This window comes from Podarcis gaigeae (assembly GCF_964106915.1).
Source record: "Podarcis gaigeae genome assembly, chromosome: 16".
Taxonomy (NCBI): domain Eukaryota; kingdom Metazoa; phylum Chordata; class Lepidosauria; order Squamata; family Lacertidae; genus Podarcis; species Podarcis gaigeae.
In genome coordinates this window covers 12,999,814-13,018,639 of record NC_139693.1, presented here as the reverse complement: position 1 = coordinate 13,018,639, position 18,826 = coordinate 12,999,814, and the positions used below count along the sequence as shown (strand labels likewise).

Genomic DNA, 18,826 nt, shown 5'->3' with positions numbered 1-18,826 from the left:
TAGATAAATAGGTACCACTCCAGCTTAGTCACGTGGGCCACGTGACCCAAAAGCTGTCTGCAGACAAACGGCGGCTCCCTTGGCCTATAGAGCGAGATGAGCATGCAACCCCAGTGTCGTCTGCGACTGGACCTAACCGTCAGGAGTACCTTTACCCTTACTTTTTACATTGGTTTAATGATTTTTTTGGTTCCAATTCATTTCTTCTACAAATATATACCTGTATTGAGGAATAATTCACTTTAATCCTAAAGTCAGCTTCCGTGTCAGGATTCCATAGTCCACTGTTGGGCAGCACCTTTATTAGGGCCAACTAAAAAAATCACAAAAATGTGGTAAGTTTTGCAGTTTTCCAGCTTGCCACATTTTTGTGACCCCCCCCTCCGCCTAAAACAGCTAACCCTTTTGCTTCTCATGTCAGGATTATATGCAAGGTAATACTGAGCATGTGTATAACTTATTAAGTGTTCAGAAGCACTTTACCTGCTATTATGTTTATTCCTTATCGTGACTATTTAAGATAGATTAGTATTATTCCCCATGCTGCAGTTTCAGGGCAGGTAAGGGGTGGCTTGCCTAAGACCACATGGTAAGTCCTTGGCAGAGATGACATTTGAGCTGGTGACCTTCTCTGTTTACAGCTAGTTCTCTAAGCCACTATGCCACACCAGCTCTCTTCAGAATGTAATTCTAAATGTTTGCCAGTGTCAAAAGAGAGATTGCACAAACAGGAGCCAGAGGAGGGCAGCTAGGATGGTGAAGCACCTGGAAACATCCTGTGAGGAACAGTAGTGGGGAGTGGGGAGCTGGGATTTTTTTAACCTGGAGAAGAGATAAAAGGGAGACACAAAAAGGTCTTTGAATATCTGAAGAGCTGTCACAGTTCACCTCCATGCACTCCCCCAGTGCTGTATGTATAGGATGTGGTCACATTCATTGGTTGAACCTTTCGGCTCATTTTACTAAGCTATTCCTTGAGTTGAACAGACTCCTTCTCTCTGCATGTTCTATTACAGACGCTTCAGGTTACAGACGCTTCAGGTCATAGACTCCCACCAACCCAGAAATAGTACCTCGGGTTAAGAACTTTGCTTCAGGATGAGAACAGAAATTGTGCGGTGGTGGTGCAGCAGCGACAGCGGGAGGCTCCATTAGCTAAAGTGGTACCTCAGGTTAAGAACAGTTTCAGGTTAAGAACGGACCTCCAGAACGAACTAAGTTCTTAACCCGAGGTACCACTGTAGTTCTGTTGAGGGGATATGTCAGCGTCTAAGGTGGAAGGGGGTTAGCAGAGGGTCTGCTTGGGGTATGTGTGTCTTGGTTTGATGGTGGAGGTTGGAAAAGCATGTCAAATGCCTGCTGATGCGTACTTAGGTGAACAGCCGCCTGGGTCTTGAATACCTCTGTCGGCAAATTCCCTTCCCAGATCCAATGGTCCACCTGCTCTGGCTCTGGATGGACAGTTTACTCATCAGTGGCATTACAGTACTCAATTTGTTTAAAGCCGCAAAAAATTTAAGCATTTAAGTGGGGAGCAGCAATTCATGTTGCGCTCCCCCTCCCCCCGCACTTAACCTCTGCTTGGCAAATTTAGAGTGATATGACTCACTTTCTCTTAACTCTTTCCGATTTTTCTTTCTGGTCATCTTGCAGTTCTTGGATAACTGAATGTTGTTGTTGTAAGACTTGAAGGGCTTTTCGCTGGAACTGGCATGTTAACAGAAATTTTATTTTAGACTGGTGAACCACATCTTTCCAGTAGTGTCTTCAGTAGATGTGGGAAAGAGATGCGTTTTTGAGAATGCATAGGAGACAGGAAGCTACCATAGAGCAGGTTGAGGATTGCCTGTAGATCAGCAACAACTGGTATGCCAGAGATTAGTCACAAGGGTTGCTGACTTGGTACTCTCCAGACATTGCTGGACTATCTCATCAGCCCATACCCATTGGCCATAGTTACTGGGGGCTGGTGGGAGTTGGCAGTCCGGTAACATCTGGAAGGGGCACTAGGTTGGCTGTCCCTGGTCCATACTGACTGGTTGTAACTCTCTAACATCTCAGGCAGAGAAAGTTCTTTCTCAACACCTGCTACCTGATTCATTTAGCTGAAGATTCTGGGGATTGAACTTGGATCCTTCTGAATGCAAGGAGATACTCTACCACTGAGCCATAGACACTGCCCAAACTGAGATGATGTAGAATCCTGTACAGCGAACAGAGTTCAGGCAAAAATTGTACCAGGATCAGCAGCAACTTAAACTGAGTCTGTATGCTGGTGAGCCTCTTGAGGCTTCAAAGGGGATGGGAGAAGATGCCACCCTGGACTACTTTGGGGAGGAAGGATGGGGTATAAATTGAATGAATGAATAGTGTTAGGACTTCTTCATGGCGCTGTCTGTATCTGGTTGGCTCTTCCTGGCCTGACTATAAATGTTGAGATACTGACAGAAGAGCAGCCCTTATAAACAGACCAGCAGAGTTTGTTTCACTCACACAATCTTTCTTGTGAAGTGACATCAATTCATGAACCAACATCACAGCAGATGCCAAGCAGGGATTCTTTCACCTGCACATCTTCTGACATGAAATGTGTCCACGGTGCCTTTCTGCCTGTTACTTAAGCCAAACGGTACTACCTCTATGTAAGATGAGACTAAAGCTGACTATTCCTGTACTATTCACTACAGGAAGTAATTTCCCATTGTTTAGGTGGTTTAGGATGGAGAACCTTTTTCCAGTCTAAAGGCTGCATTCCCTTCAGGACAACCTGGGGTCACCATACGACAGTGGTGAGGTAGAGCCAGAAGCAAAAATGGTTGGTTCACTATATGTACATGTTCACCTTTGTGCAGTAGCCAGGCTGGAGAAGCATGCTAAACTTCTTCACTGCTTCCTTTTGACAAGTGGCAAAGACTTGACTTTTAAGCAGGCATAGACTGGTGACCACTGGTGGTAAAATGACCTACAGGGTCACTGAAATACCCTTATCTGGTAGGGTTTATGGATTACATAGGATGGCATCTTAATATCTTTCAAGATCTATATGTTCCCCCCAGAGTCTAACTGAGTGGGTTGGGAAATGATTGTATTATTCAAATAGCTGAAGGGTTGTCATGTATAAGAGGGCAAAAGATTTGTTCTTGCTGCTCCAGAAAACAGGGCTAGATGTAATAGGCTTAAGTTGCAGGAGGGTATATTTTGATTGAACATTAAGAGCACATTATTCATGGTAAAAGCAGTTTGACAATGATTCCCTACAGGGGTGGGTGGCTCAGCTAAAGGATGAATGACCTTTTGTTGTCTCCTGGATTTCCTGCGTGAAACCGTGTTAGATTTAATGGCCTACAAGGCCCCATTCGTCTCTATGGTTGTATATAAATGTTTAAGAGAAATGCCAACTTGGTACAAAAAAAAAAAAAACAGCTTCAGATTTGAGAGATCCTAGAGGTGTGAAGAAATCCAAATATAGCATTGGTACAAGAGCTTTAGCAAAAGCTAAGCAACATCCCCTTTCAACATACAGTTTCCTTTATTGCTACAAGGATACTCTTCATGTCGACCCAAAGTGAGGTTATGTGGCTTCCTGAGCCAGCAGCCCCACCCATTTGAGACACCCAGGCATTGAAAAAGATGTTTTGTCAGCACTCAGAACTTTTAAATTAATTAGTATGCTATTCTTATACAGTCGTACCTTGGAAGTCGAACAGAATCTGCTTCACATCTGGCCTCTGGATCTTGCCTGCCTTTAGCCCCTTCTCTTCCTCCAGTTTTGCCTCTCACTTCTAGCTATGCTTTCTGCCTGTGTTAATGCTTTAGTTCCTCCCCTAAGACTTGGGAACCTGGAAGGAGGAAGGTCAGCTGGTTTTGGGAATGGAGCCAGTACAGCTTCTGTGCCTTCAGCCTCCCCCAACAGCTGCTTTCAACCCCCAGAACTACCACATGCATTCTGCTAGCTTGCTAGCAATATTCTGAAGGGCTGTGCAAACCAGGGGCAGCTCTCTTGCTTTGAAAAGTACTTCTGCATCAATCTGGAGGTGCCTGTTGGCTCTAGAGATAATTTATGGTGTGTTACATGGCAGGTTTAGGAAGGGCTACCTATCACTATCTGCTACTGGCAATGTAATTTTTTTTAAAAGAAGAAATCTTGCCTCCACAAATAGCAGCAAAAGGTTGAGAAGAAAAAACCCAAGCACCTGAGCTTCATCCAGTTAGCTTAGCAATTTTTTCTGGTTCCAACTTCCCTTTAAGGAAGGGCTGCAGCTCACTGGTAGAGCATCCTTTTTCCATGCACAAAGCCCCTGATTAATGCCTGATGGCATCTCCATGTGAGACTAGGAGAAGTCCCTGCCTGAATTCCTAGCGAACCACCACTAGTCAGTGTAGACCAGGGGTAGACAACGTAAGTCCCAGGGGCCGGATGCGGCCCAATCGCCTTCTCAATCCGGCCCGCAGACAATCCGGGAATCAGCGTGTTTTTACATGAGTAGAATGTGTGCTTCTATTTAAAATGCATCTCTGGGTTATTTGTGGGGCATAGGAATTCGTTCATTCCCCCCCCCCCCCCGGTAGTCCAGCCCACCACATGGTCTGAGGGAGGGTGGACTGGCCCAAGGCTGAAAAAAGTTGCTGGCCCCTGGTGTAGACAGTACTGAGCTTAGATAGGCTAAGCCTCTGACAGTGTAAAGCAGCTCCCTATGTTCCTATGAGATGGCCCATTAGATGTTGATTATGAACGCTTCCTGTAACAGGCTCTCCTTAGCAGTACTTCAGTGCAATATGAATTCCCCAGGAGGTGGCGGCAGGAGGGGGGAATCTTTACCTTAATTACTCTGATCATGTCAGATAGAGAGATGGATACTAATTGATTAGGCTCTGGGCTGGCCCTCCCTTAGCAAATAAGCTGAGGAAAGGAAACCTCTTGTGGTCTGTTGCTTCAGTTTATGACTGTCCTAATAACTTGTTCCCTGTCAAGTTTCTTTCTTTAACTGCAGAAGCAATTGCTCTTGAAGCTCATTCCTTGGTAGCGTTAAACCATCTGACTAGCTACGCCTCTGCCTTGTTGTCACAGTAGTGTCTTTGGCCTTAATGAGCAGGAGTGACTTAAAATACAGTGTTGTTTGAAATGGTGTGAAGTCCCAGAGGGGAGGTGCCATTCTGCTTTTTGGATATGAGCATATGATACTGCCTTCTACTGAATCAGGAGACCAGTTCTTGTTTTCTAGTTCTGAAACTGTCTTCACTAAAGAGATTAAAGACTCAGCCCTCCAGCTCCCACCAGCCTCAGCCAGCACAAGAGTGCGTTTGCAAGGTACATCATACATGACTGTTTTTATTCCAGTATACAGTACCACATTTGACCTGAAATATTGGAGGGGTGGAAATAAAAGCACTCTTAATGAAGTTGAAGTGTAATGCTATGTGGTCATTTTTATTGGGATACTTTTAAAAGTATAAAGACAATGACATGAATTTCTGTAACATTAACATTTAAATTTACAAAAAAAGACAGAGGTGCTGAATACGTTTTATCAACCCAAATAATGCATAATATGCTGACTTGCATACTTCCAAGAGTTAACCACTGAAAAACAATTGCAGTTTTGAAACTGCAAGACTTTCCTAATACTATATTCACAGTTGACACCCATTCATTGCTACTACTGAACTATGAAGTGGAACGTTTTATTGGGGTGGAGATTTCCACCCTGTATCACAGGATTAGTCCAGTTAAAAGATGGTAAGGCTGGGAAAGGCCTTTATGTTCCTGAAACACTGGAAAGCCACTGTCAATCAGAAGAAGCAGTGTTTGACTAGAGGACCTCTGGACTGACTTTGTATAAAGACCCTTCTTATATTATTATAAGTACAAGAGTAGCCAAAGTGGTTTCCTCCAGGTGTAATTGCACTCCAACTCCCATCAGCCCCAGCCAGCACGGCTATTGTTGGGGATCATGGAAGTTGTAGTGTAGCAACATTTGTAGGGAACCACATTGGCTACCCCTGAAAGTGTAACTTTACCATGATGGATTGAGCTGAGGTTGACTATGAACAGTCCTGTTCCTCCTGGAAAGATGAGAGAGAAATATTTTAAATAAGCTGTCTCTCTCCCCCACCCCATTGACCATTACATGCTCAGTAAACTCCTATTAACCTGAGCATGCAGAGTTCCCCCTTTGCTCTTCTGCTTTTTCCGTTAAGCATTTTGGAAGCTTATATTGCCGTGGCTGTGTCCCCCACCACACCCCGCCAAAAAAAAAGAAAAAAAGAAAAAAAGAGTAGCTTCACAGTCCACTGGAAACCAAAGCTTGCGTCAAATAGAGCAGCAAACTCTTTAGCTACTGTTTGGGCTGACTCCATTGTGTGCCGGACAGTGGGACATTGTAGTGGAACTGATTAAGCAACAACGGAAAGGGGGGCAGCGGGGAGACAGATGCTCAAAAGAACCGTAGGTTCAGAGGGAGTTGAGCGGATATTTACAAAAGATTTTTTTCAGGAGGTTTACTATTTAACTGGTCCAAAAAGAGTTGTGGGGGGAGGAGACTTGGCCAACAGGCTGGTTATATATATCGTCAATTACTTTACAGCATTGATTTCATAGTATTGTACCAGAGAGACTTGTGTTTTTTTTCTGGAGAAGCTATGAAACAAAGAAACACAATCCTTTTAAATCAGTGCTGGCCAACATTTCTCAGCAAGTGTACCACTAGTTCCATTCAAAATAAGTACTTAAACCACTTTTTAGAACACGTAGCATCTCCATATGCAGCCATTCTCTCCCCTCCTCTACACACCCACCATAGTTCTGTCACTTGTCTACTGAGCCAAGGCTAATCCTTTATTCCAGGGGTGAGGGATGTCTTTCAGCCAGAGGGCCACATTCTCCTCTGGGCAAACTTTCAAGGGCCACAAGCCAGTGGTAGGTGGAGCCAGGGGCAAAAATTGTTGGAGCAACCAAGGCAATTCTTACTTTTGCTTAGTGGACAGTTTTACCTCTCCCCCCCCCCTCCTTCACACGTGTCTGTCAATCCATGCAAACAACCTAAAGGAACAATCAGAGTTCCTTTTCACACTGGATAGCTCAGTGAGTTAGAGCGTGGTGCTGATAACACCAAGGTTTCAGGTTCAATCCTAGTATGGGACAGCTGCATATTCTTTCATTGCAAGGGGTTGGACTAGATGGTCCCTTCCAACTCTGCAGTTCCATGATTCTATGACTTGGGGTGTGAAGCAGGGGTGGTGTGGGGTGTGGCTGAGAAAGAGGGAACATGGCCTAGGGAGAGTTCTGAGCACTGAGTAAAGAGAGGCTTGAGAGGTTGCATTTGGCCTACATAGGCCTGAGATTTCCCACTTATGCTCTAAACACAGGCAGAGAACAGTGCAGGCTATAAGCCAGGGGTCCCCAAACTAAGGTCCCTGGGCTGGATAAGGTCCGAGGGACTTATTTATCTGACCGGCGGCAACCCCTGCTGCCTGCTGCCGCCACCTGCTCTTACCAGCACTGCGCTGTGCGGCTGCCCACTTCCAGGTTGGAGGAGCACCGGAAATAGCTTATGCGCATGCGCAAATGTTATGTCCGGTGCACATCTGGGTCCGAGGAGGCCCGTGCACATGCGCGCAAGCTATTTCTGGTGCTCCTCCAACCCAGAAGTGCGCCAGAAATAGCGTGTGCACACACATGGGCATGCGCTCCCCTGCCCTCCGGTCCACTGCGTGATCAGCGCTGGAGACACTGGCCCGAGGCGCGGTAAGTTTGCTGACCCCTGCTATAAGCAGCCACAAAGTAGAATACAGTGTGGCGCTTGCTCAGTTAAGACTCCTGTTGTGTAACCAGTTGATAGAAGGTGAAGGCAAAAGAAGGTTTGTCTGCTTTGGGGGTGATTCACTCTCTTTTTTAAGTAGCATGGTAGGCTTATGTCCTCCTTGTTGACAAAGTTACAGGACTGTTGGTGTAACAGCATTCAGAGTTTCCTAATTTTGTGTTGGTAGGTTTTAAAAATCCACATTCAAAGTCAACTCTGAATGGAGAAAGACAAAACCTGTCACAGTGCTCCTCTCTAGGTGTGCTGCAGCCTCCCCTGCTCCTGCCCCATGGTTTAAGCATGCATATGATGGGTCGACTGTTTATGTTTGCAGATATTAGCATACATGAATCATTCTCAAGAAACTGTGAACAGCTCTTTTTGGTTGTTATCATGGAGGAATCTTAAGGATAGGCTAAGCAGTTATCAGATTTGTTTAAAGTGAATTTAAGCAAATATAACACACAGGGCTCACTCCAAAATATTTGTGGCTGCCCACCCCCACCCCAGTGCAGCAGTATTTTTTATTTATTACATTTATTTCTACGAAAAAGTATCAAAGCGACTTACAAATATATAAAATCCCAAATAGCTTATTGATCATATAAAACTATATATATAGGGGGGAAATGCAGTAAAGCAAACCCTTATAAACATGTTCATCCAGAAACAAGTATAAAAAAGGACAACTCTTGCCCCATGGCAGGAATGATAGACCTCTCTCAAACTTTTTAAAGTATGTGTGTGGAGTCAAATATTGCAATGTGATTTCTCTTGATGGCATGGGAAATTGATAGGTTTGTGTGTTTGGGGCATGCCTGAATAATAGAGCAGGGACAGGGAATCTGTGGCCCTCTACAATGTTGTGCACTGCTGCTACCATTATCCCTGACCATTAGCCATTCTGTCATGGGTTGATGTGAGTTGACGTCTAACAATATCTGGTGTGCTACAGGTTCCCCACTACTGATACAGGGGCATATGATTGCTCGAGTTCATATAGAAACTACCACAAGTCCTTTGGCACCATAAAAATGTACTGTAGCAGAAACTTTCATGGACTGGAGCCCATTTCATCTGATGCATGGGTAGGCAAACTAAGGCCCGGGGGCTCTATCCGGCCCAATTGCCTTCTAAATCCGGCCCACGGATGGTCCGGGAATCAGTATATATATATATATATATATATATAGTCCGGCCCCCCACAAGGTCTGAGGGACAGTGGACAGGCCCCCTGCTGAAAAAGTTTGCTGACCCCTGATCTGATGCATGACCTGTTATCCTTAGTTGAAAGAGAGAGAGGAAAACTTGTCTGTACAGAGGGGGGGAATTGTAACCAGCCAGGCCACAAAGGCCGTGAAATGCAAGAGCTGCAGTAGGTCTGCATACCCTCAGCAGTGGTAATTGGTGCTAATACAGTCTTCCTAGCTTTGCTGTGTTAGTTTAGCACCTCTGGTAGGGGAGAGATCCCACAATCCCTGGGATTTAGTTTCAACTGAATGCTAGCTGAAGTGGAGAGGAGCACTTTCCTTCTGTGGGTGACCAATTTCCTGCTAGACTAATCAACCACTCCCCCAAATAACGCACATTGGTGTTCTTGCAGGCAGCCTCAGACGGGGCAGCATGTGAATTTTTTCTCTTGAGAGCGCACATTTCCTATCCCCCCCCCCCCCGCCCACTAGAGTGGGATGGGACCTGAGAAGAGCAACTTAAGGAAGGCAGCTGCTGCTGCTGCTGCTGCTGCTGCTGTTGGAAGCAAAAGTGGTTGGGTGGCACTCCTATTTGAAACACGTTCTGCACTTCCAGATGAAGATGGCAACGATTGAGGCTGCTTTGTCCTTGAGTTCCAGGGTCTGGTCTAGTTTTAATTTGCTTTATCTTGAATAATTTCAAAGTGTTAAAGTCAGTGGACCTAGCAGCTGTTGTTGGTTGCCACATAAAGTCAAGAAGCATATCTGTTTTACTTCTATGTGGACTTAAAAGCCATTTATTTTAATTGCAGGATAGGAGATTGGAGAGCAGCTCTTTTGGCTCAGAGTTTTAAACTGATAAACGCTTAAAATACCATCTTGATCAAAAGATACTCTGTAGTTTTAACATGGTTATTACATGTGTACAGACCTGTAGTACTTCAGAACTCCAGAAGTGTCCAGTGCCAAATTTAGTCCAGCAATCTATGCTGCACTATTGTGACTCAGCAAGGGATGCAGATGTAACTTTATTCCCCCCCCCATTTTTTAAATTCATTTTATAACACAACTAAACAACACAAAAAGAAAAAACAAACAATACAAACAAATTCTTGTCTTATATCTTCTACTTCTAACCCTACAGCCTATATCCACTTCCAAAGTTATTCTACGATTTAAATATTAACATATTTTTTCAGATATTCTTTAAAGTTCTTCCAGTCTTCTTCCACCATCTCTTTTCTCTGATCTCGGAGTCTCCCAGTCAGTTCGGCAAGTTCCACATAGTCCATCATCTTCATCTGCCATTCTTTGATAGTTGTTAAATCTTGTTTCTTCCAATTCTTCGCTAGTAATATTCTCGCAGCTGTTGTGGCATACAGAAAAAAAGTAACATCCTTTCTGGGGTTTTCACACCCACACACACCCACACACTATACCAAGTAAAAAGCCTTCTGGTTTCTTAATAGATGTGTTTTTCAACACTTTTTTCAGTTCATTATAAATCCTTTCCCAGAAGTCTTTTACTTTGGGGCACATCCACCACATGTGGTAAAAGGTTCCTTCTTTTTTCTTACATTTCCAGCATTTATTATCATGAGTATGATACATTTTTGCTAACTTCACTGGTGTTAAGTACCATCTGTACATCATTTTCATCAAATTTTCTCTTAATATATTACATGCTGTAAATTTAATTCCTTTTTTCCACAATTTCTCCCAATCCACCATCATAATATTGTGCCCCACATGGGATGCAGATGTAACTTTAAAGCACTTGCAGGAAGATTAAATTGATATATCTTACATGGAGAGCCCTGGAACTTTACATTGTGAGTGTGCAAGTATGGGACTGGAGAAGCCTTATCCCAGATAAGAGGTTTTGCTACATACTCCTAATGAAAGCTTAGCTAACTGTTCAACTGATCTGGGCTTGCTAGGAGCTGATATATATGCTCCAAGGTAACCTCAGCTTCCTCCGTATAATGAAAGCTCAACTAAGCGTAATAACAATCTTGGCATATCAGACTCTACCACAACAGAGACTGAAACTCCTTCACTGTGGGAACTTTTACGCCACCAGTGTCTCCTGTCTAAACAAACAGCAGAGGGAATCTTTAGCAGAATCGACACATTGGAAAAGGAAATTTTGGGTTTGAATGCCATCATTGGTGCACTGGCTGTGTTAGTGAAGACAGGAATTCTGACTGTAGCCCTGCAGATAAGACCTACCAGCAAACAAACTGAAGTTAGTGGTGGTTTGAAGGTACATCAAGATGGGAATAGGTCTGCATTTGCTAAGACCCTATCAGATTCAGTAACCAAACAGTTAAATTACATCTATCAAGATCGGACCTTAGAAACCTGCTTTTACACCAAAATGAATGCTCAAGAAACGGATTTTTGGGAGTTGTTTTCCATTCTCAACCCTTTCAGATTCAAGCCTCCTGGTAGTGGATTAGTATGCTGATAACCCACTTGCTACCATCCAAGGAAATGATCTCAGCCCATCACCTGATCTAATTTGTTTAAGCCCCAATCTGGCATCTTTCGATGGAACTCCAGATGCTTTAGGTCATCACTCCCAAGTTTCCTGCTCTACAGCGCAGACGAGAGGAAAAGGCAGCAAACGATGAATTAATAAACCCACTTTGAAAGGTAGTGAATGAGGGAGAAAGTTCAAATTTAAGTGATGATTCTTCTAAAAAGAGGTCCCCAGATGTTCTGCAGGTGGTCATTCATAACTTGGCCAATGAAGAAATCCAGTGGAATAATGAAAACAGAATCTGAACTGCAAGCAGGACTGAAAGGTTGCCCACCTCTGACTTGGTAGTACAGGCAAACCCCCCTTTATGCATGTTCAATGTGTGCACACGTCGCAAAAGGGGGTGGGGCGGAATGGGGGTGTTTGCAGGCTTTTTCAGTGGCATTTCAAATATACGCAGAATGTGTGGTGATGGTGAATGTAATTCCAGTGTAAATGGGGGGGGGGTGTCTGTACAATTATTTCCTTTGTATGCAGATGGCCCCAGTTTCAATCTGGCATCTCCAGACAGGACTGGAACTCTGGAGAGCCCCTACCAGATAGAGTAGGTAGTACAGGCAATGACCAAGTCATGCACACAATGGCTCTGCGCCAATCCTGTGTAGGCCTGTGCTACTACACTTGTTAACTAAATTCTTCTGGAGGTTCCTGCAGATAAAATTAGGCCCCCTTTCTCAGTGGGGAATCTAGCATCTGCAGTTAAAATAATTTCAGGTAGTAGGTGATAGGAAAGACCCTTCTCTGCCTGAGACCCTGGAGAGCCATTGCCAGTCAAGGCAGGTAATACTGGTTTAGATGGAAAACCATCTCACAGGTCACGCAAGTTGTTTTCCTATTATTATCTTTTATGGCTACTAAAAAGGAGCCCTAGTTAACTGGTTTGCATATTTTTTAATATATGTACTTCGAAAAGCTGCAGATAGCACAGACCATCTTAGAAGGATTCTTCATTTTTTATTCTCTGTTGCCTTCTCTACAGTGATGTGGGCTAGGACGTATGAGTGCATCAACTTGAAACAGCCTGCTTCAGCCTGGTACCCTCCACTCCACTGATCATTTACATGTAGTTTGGCCAGTGGTTGGGGATGGTGGAATTTGTCTTAAACATATGTAGGATACCAGGTTGGAGTTGGCTGCCTCAAGAAGGCATACAATTTCCCTCGGAACTACTTTTTCCTCAAATGCAGATTTTAAAGGATTGCTCATATTAGTATCAGTTGGTTGGTTGACTAATTACCAATTAATTAATTGCCAGGGCTCTCTCCCAATTTAAAATACAAAGAAGAAACTTAATTGACTGATAGCCCTAGTAATAACCAACCCTCTGTGCTCTTAAAAATGGGGACAGAATGTAGATGTAACCAGACTTTCAACCCCCCTCCCTTCTTGCATCCTGCAACGTGACTTTGTACTAAACGAGGGTTGCCAGTTGCAGCTGCTGCTTCCAGAGAACTGTGCAAACACCTTCATTTTTTAAAAATCCCTGGGCAGATGGTAGGGCTTCTCAGAAGCTTCAGCTCCTTTGAAGCTGAGCACTACTTCCATTTATTATATATTACCGTTTTTGTTTTGACTTTCTTTTGAAGGATCTCTGGGTGGCATACTGCTCTTGCCCTCTGAGGTAGGCTGGGTTGAGAGATAGTGACTGGCCCAAAGTCACCCAGTGAGCTTTATGGCTGACTATGGATCTGAACCCAAATTTAGTGCTCTTTCTGCTGCTTGCACCTTGAATAGAGTGAGTTAGCTCTTTAGGAAATGTTAGAAGCAGTGGCAGAATTTCCTTTGATAAAGAAGAGAACACATCTCAAAACTTCTCTGTCAGTCCAGCCATTGGGTGCTTTCGTCTTGCTTTTTAAAAAATCTTTGTTATTTGTGCTACCTGTTTGCCCTGAGCCATCTAGATCCATCAGCAGAGATTAACACGACATGGCTCAGTTTTGAAGGTATTTCCTTAGCCTACGACTTTGTTTGCATGCTTGGATGGGCAGCTTGAAATTTCCCCTTCACCAATTACTTATTTGGTCTCTTTCTGCACCGCCACCCCACCCACATCTCTCTTTCTTCAAAAGTAGTGATTTTTTCCCCCTTTCTAATTAGCAGCTGTCTAGCTGGGAATTGAAACTTTTCACTCAGGGTTCCTGAAGGAGGGGCAATGTGACCGGTGTTTCTAAATAGTTTTGGGTGTTATTTTTGTTGTTTGGAAGAGAACCATAGCAGCATGTTCTCCCTGCTTGATTTGGAGACCCTTTTCTCTCCTTGGTTGGGGTAGGGAAAGGACACAAATGGAGTGGAAGTGCAGCTGAGCCCTTTATACAAAACAAGACGACAGGCAGAGGGCACAGAGTTCAGTGTCACATTACATGGTACAGGCTTTGAAGACTGGCCAGCAACAGACCTAAGTGTCTGCATCCACCCACCAGGACCTTTGCCAAAGGCTTCCGTATTTGGATCCACTTTATCCTCCACTTCCAGGTGTTCTTAAAGGCCCTGTATTGAAACAAGCATGGTTAAGGGATGGTTGCCAGCTGGAGGGAGAGGGGGACCTCATGGAATACCTGCAGAAACTTACGTCTAAGGAGGTGTGTCAAAACACAACACCCTCCAAAACAAAGTGTACAAGCAGAGGCAGGACCCCTCCCTCATGTTCCCTTCCAGTAACCATCCTGGATGCTCGGATGCACAAGATCCTAAAGTGACTTGATTTTGATAGGTTGGAAAAATACCTTTCCAGCATCTCCTCATGTTTTGTTTGGTGTGTCTGGACCAAGGAAGCCGTGTCAAACTGTCTTGCTTCATCTTCTTCCAGTTGCTGCATTACAGTCCAGGAGACTTGGTTGCCCAGCCTCTTTTTCCTTTGAAAGTGTGCAGATATTTGGGTTTATGAACACACCCACACCTCCCACCTCCTTACCCCATATGTCTTGCAGAGGTCCTCCTGTTCTGTCTGCAAACTGGGGGCAAGGTTGGCTTCTCAAGGATGAGGGCCAAGAAGCTGCTTTAAGACCCTGATGTGGTGAAAAGTGGAATACAGTCTGTGCTCTATGTTTATAATAATATTTTATTCTCTTGTTAATTATGCTGTTTTAACTGTTCATTTTATATTTGTCTTCCTTTGGTAATGTTTCCTTTTGAAATGTTTTAGGGGTTTTTTTGTTGTTAACTTTGCTTTGACTTCTCTATAATGTTTTATTTTGACTTCTCTATAATGTTTTATTTTGAAATGTTTGTTTCCTGTTGGTTATGTTGCTTTAAATGTATAGTTTATGTTTGACTTTCTTCAGTAATGTTTTATTCTGGATTGTTTTATTTGATGTTTTAATGTGTTGTAAACCACTTTCAGATTTTTTCCTAAAAATATAAAGTGGTATGGAAATGAATAATAAGAATTGTTGTTGTTAAAATAAAATAAACAGAACCTGGCTTATGGAATTCCCTCCCTGAAGAGGCATTCCTGGCACCAGCATTATTGTCTTTTGGTATCAGGCATGGATTTAAAAAAGATAAATCTCACAGACTTTTTAGGTTGTTATTTAGACACACTACAATTTAATATAAATTTTTATTTAGTATTTTTGACTTGCTTTTGCATGCCGTCCTGGAAGATTTGCTGAAAGGGGCAGTGTATAAAAATATGAGATGAATAAATAAATAAGTTTGATTTGTGTCTGTAGCAAGTCACTGACACAGCCTCTGTGGATGCAGAGAGCTCTTTCCCACCATCCGGAACTTTAGTGGAATTAAATTGGAGCCATGCAAACCCACCCCACTCGCCTGCAATCTTTTCTTTAGGTCCCAACCCTTCCCCCTGCTGCCAGCTGTTTAAGCTGATCTGTAAAGAATGCTCTTTTCTCTGGCTTCTAGGCTTGGATTATACAGCTCTTTAACCAGCTCTCTCCAATCCAGCAAAAGTAGCATGGCGGGTGCAGGGGTAGGGGGAGATCTGGCAAAGTCTGTTGCCTTATGGCAGTTGTTTCTTTTTCACTACCCCTCCCTTAAATATCATTCACATTATGGTGCTCCATATAAAGAGGCTAGGAAGTGGGTGTAAGCTACCCGTAATGGAGGTGCCCCATGGCTGTGGGAATTAATATACAGATGACTTACTAGAAAAGATTAATGGACAGATTAAAAACAGGAAAAGAATCCTTTAGGAAACTGAGAGTCTTTTCTTACATACTGGACTCCATTTTAACTGTATGGAAATGCTAGAGAAGGCGGCCAGAATGTTTTCTAACTTCTCAGGAATTGTAGACATTGTCATTTGCTTTAAATTTATTTTGAATCTTGAAGAGAGGATATAAATGACACTGACCATTTTTACTTATTTATTTTTTCATGTCTTTTTATATGCTTTCCTATAATGAAAGATAGATTTTAGCTCAGTTGGTAGAGCATGAGACTCTAAATCTCAGGGTTGTGGGTTTGCGCTCTATGTTGGGCAGAAAGATTCCTGTGTTGCAGGAGGGTGGGCTAGGGGACCCTCGGGGTCCCTATAACTCTACTATGAGAACTCTACTATGAGATTCTATGAGAAGAAGGCTACCTCAAGACAAAGATGGCTTAGTAAAACAGACCAGGAGGAAACCCCAGTTTCAGTGCATGAGGAATACAATCTTCTTCATAAATTCATAATAGGAAAAGAAATAATGGGTCTGCATGGGTAGGTAAGCTATGCAGGAAAAGTGGGGGAAATCGATTCTCACCTGATTTTAAACTTTCCTCCCTGCTCCCCTGGGGGCAATTTTTACTTACCACAGGTCAGTGGCTTTATCTACATTTCTATATCGATTTCAGTCTTGGCACCTCCTTCCTCACTCCCCTCTTTTGGGTTACAAATAAAACCTGAAACAATAATTAAAATTGCAATTCAAAATAGAAACAATGCTAGTTTATGCAGCACTGAAACAAGTGTATTTTTTTCAGCTTGCTGGAATGCTGTTAGCAAGGGAGGTAGGCTTCCCTCACTTGAGAAGACCTTTATGACCTATTTCTCCCCTCTTTTTTAATTGCATCTTTTTAACTTGAGCTACATTTGGTTTTTAGATTGGATGTTGCAATAATCCTGCTCCTGCTATCTGGCTACCCACCTCAAAGTTGGGTTGATTGTTGCAGTCAAGGACAATGTGGGAAGCAACCTATTACTTATGGTGGGCTATTCATGCATGTGGAATAGATGAGGAGAAAACCTTAGTTTGTTTACAATGTGCTTTTTAATTTTTTTATTGCTCCACATATATACAGTAATGTTGTAATTCTTACAACACCCCTGAAAAGTGACCATCCATTCTCATTCAGAGCTTGCATGGCCTCTACTGATCCAGATGTTGCAGAGCTGAGTATTATCAGCCAGGTGTTCACACCTCACCCCAGATTTCCTGATGACCACTTCCAAAGGCTTCATGTAGATTTGGAACAAGATGCCACCCTGTGGCACCCCGTGGGGCGGGGAGACAACCACTCAGTGGTAATACCTGAAACCAACCCTAGATATAGAATCTGAAGCACCATAGAACAGTGCCTCCAGTACCCATCCCACTAAGTCGACTCAGAAGGATAACATGGTCAATGACAGCAAAAGCTGCTTGGAGATCATATTAAGAATAACCAGTTTGCACTTTCCCTGTTTGCCTCTCCATAAAAGTAATCCATCAGTGCAATGAATTTTGTCCCAGTGAACCTTTCCACAGCCTTTGATTCCCCCCCCCCCGCTTGTTTTTCTCCCCTTTGAAAAAATACTCTGCTATTACTTCCCCTCCTTCGCACAATTGTTTTTCTGTGGCACTCCCGGCCCTGCTAAACTTCTCCTGCATCCTGTTTTACCGCTGCAATATCAACTCTCTCCTTCTCATGATATTTCCCAGCTGCGTCTTCGTCTCGCTGAATTACTTGTGTCAAGGTATATTAAGTTTCTGGAAGCAAGCCAGTTTCCCCTTCCCCCCTCCTGTGTGTGTGTGGGGGGGGGCGGTTGGAGTGCAGAGGGGAGATAACTGTTATGGGGTTTCAGGTTTTCCTGTGTGTAGCTTTCTGTATGTTCCCCAGATATCTCACGGCACATCTGAGTTAGATGTGTGCTGCCAAACAGCAGGAAGCTTTCTCTAAAATGCCAACAAATCTCTCCCCTCCCCATCCACCCTGCACCTCCCTCCCTCCTCCCTCCAGCTAGTCTGGGAGGGAGGAAGAGGCGGGGCTAGTGCCATACACAGGGAAGTAACCTTTCAGTTCCCTTGCAAGGAGTAGGACAAACAGGAATTGCTGGCCCATGAGAAGTGGCAGCTAGCCTGTCTAACGGCTCCCTATGACGGCTGCGATATGGAAGAGAATTAATGGGCTAGTGAGTACCGGGCAGGAGGGGGAGGGAGCTGAGCAGCCAACCACAATCCCGGTGTTCTGGGTGGGGTGTGTGTGTATGTGTGGCATCTTAAGCTGCGCTTGTCACTCTCATAACTACTCTTGAGAGCCTTTGGGGGAAAGCAGGGAGGTGCCTTGGGAGCCTCCAGCCTCTGTTCATTGGGGGGAGAGCACAGTTGATGATGGTGATGATTACCCAGGCTTGATGGAGAGACAGTCTTTGTGGTTCTGTTTCTCTTCCTCTCTCTCTTTAAATTGTTGTTTAAATCATGTTAACTCCTGTTGTTCGGTTGGAACTCTTTACCTTCCCATAAGTGATATTTGAAGCTTTTACTTTTGAAAGCCCAGTAAAAACAGAGTCATCTTTTTCTCCCTCTCTTGCGTTTATTTTTTTGCATCGGCTATTTGCACTTGGAGGCAGGTTTTCTGCTGGGAAAGTCATTTGTTTAAGCACGGTTATGCAGCCCTTTGAGGAGTAGTGAACATGTATCCAACTTGGCTTTGTTTTCTTTCTTTTCCCGTTCAAGAAAACATGCCAATTTTACAGTGCTTTATTCAGAACCTGAAATTTGGAGTGTGACTTGCAAGTTTTGAAACACTAGTGAATATTCCCGTGGCAAAAGAGGGGTGTAAACAAGTGGACAGGGACCATAGTGGTGTTTGGAGGGATGGGGGCAGGACAGGTAGCAATGGGCACAAAAACACTGCTTCTGAACATTGCGGGGGGGGGGGGGTTGGGGGCTAGGGTTGACACTCTTTGCTTTCAGGTATCTCTGCAACATTGAGGACTATAAACTTGCTGCTTTTGTTTGTTTGCAAAAGCGTTAAAATTGACAATCAATTGAAATTGGGGGTCTCAGGAGTCAATACTCCTGGGCAGAATTGCAGAATATAGACTTGCTGGGTGAAAAACTTGAATGAACCCTGGAATCTTGTGCACAGAT

General features: G+C 43.7%; 1 protein-coding gene across 12 annotated transcripts in view; it reads left to right on the top strand.

The window, feature by feature from the left end:
- Nucleotides 1-18,826, top strand: part of MARK2 (microtubule affinity regulating kinase 2) — a 112,008-nt gene that overhangs the window by 13,721 nt on the left and 79,461 nt on the right. For 4 of the 12 annotated variants that reach the window (XM_083716242.1, XM_083716240.1, XM_083716237.1 and 1 more), the window contains exon 1: nt 17,701-17,865. The exons of the other annotated variants lie outside the window; for them this stretch is intronic. In XM_083716242.1, coding sequence (XP_083572368.1) covers nt 17,830-17,865 — 36 coding nt within the window. In that variant the 5' untranslated portion in view covers nt 17,701-17,829. Of the gene's footprint in view, nt 1-17,700; nt 17,866-18,826 lie in introns of those variants that run through there. 12 annotated transcript variants of the gene reach the window in all.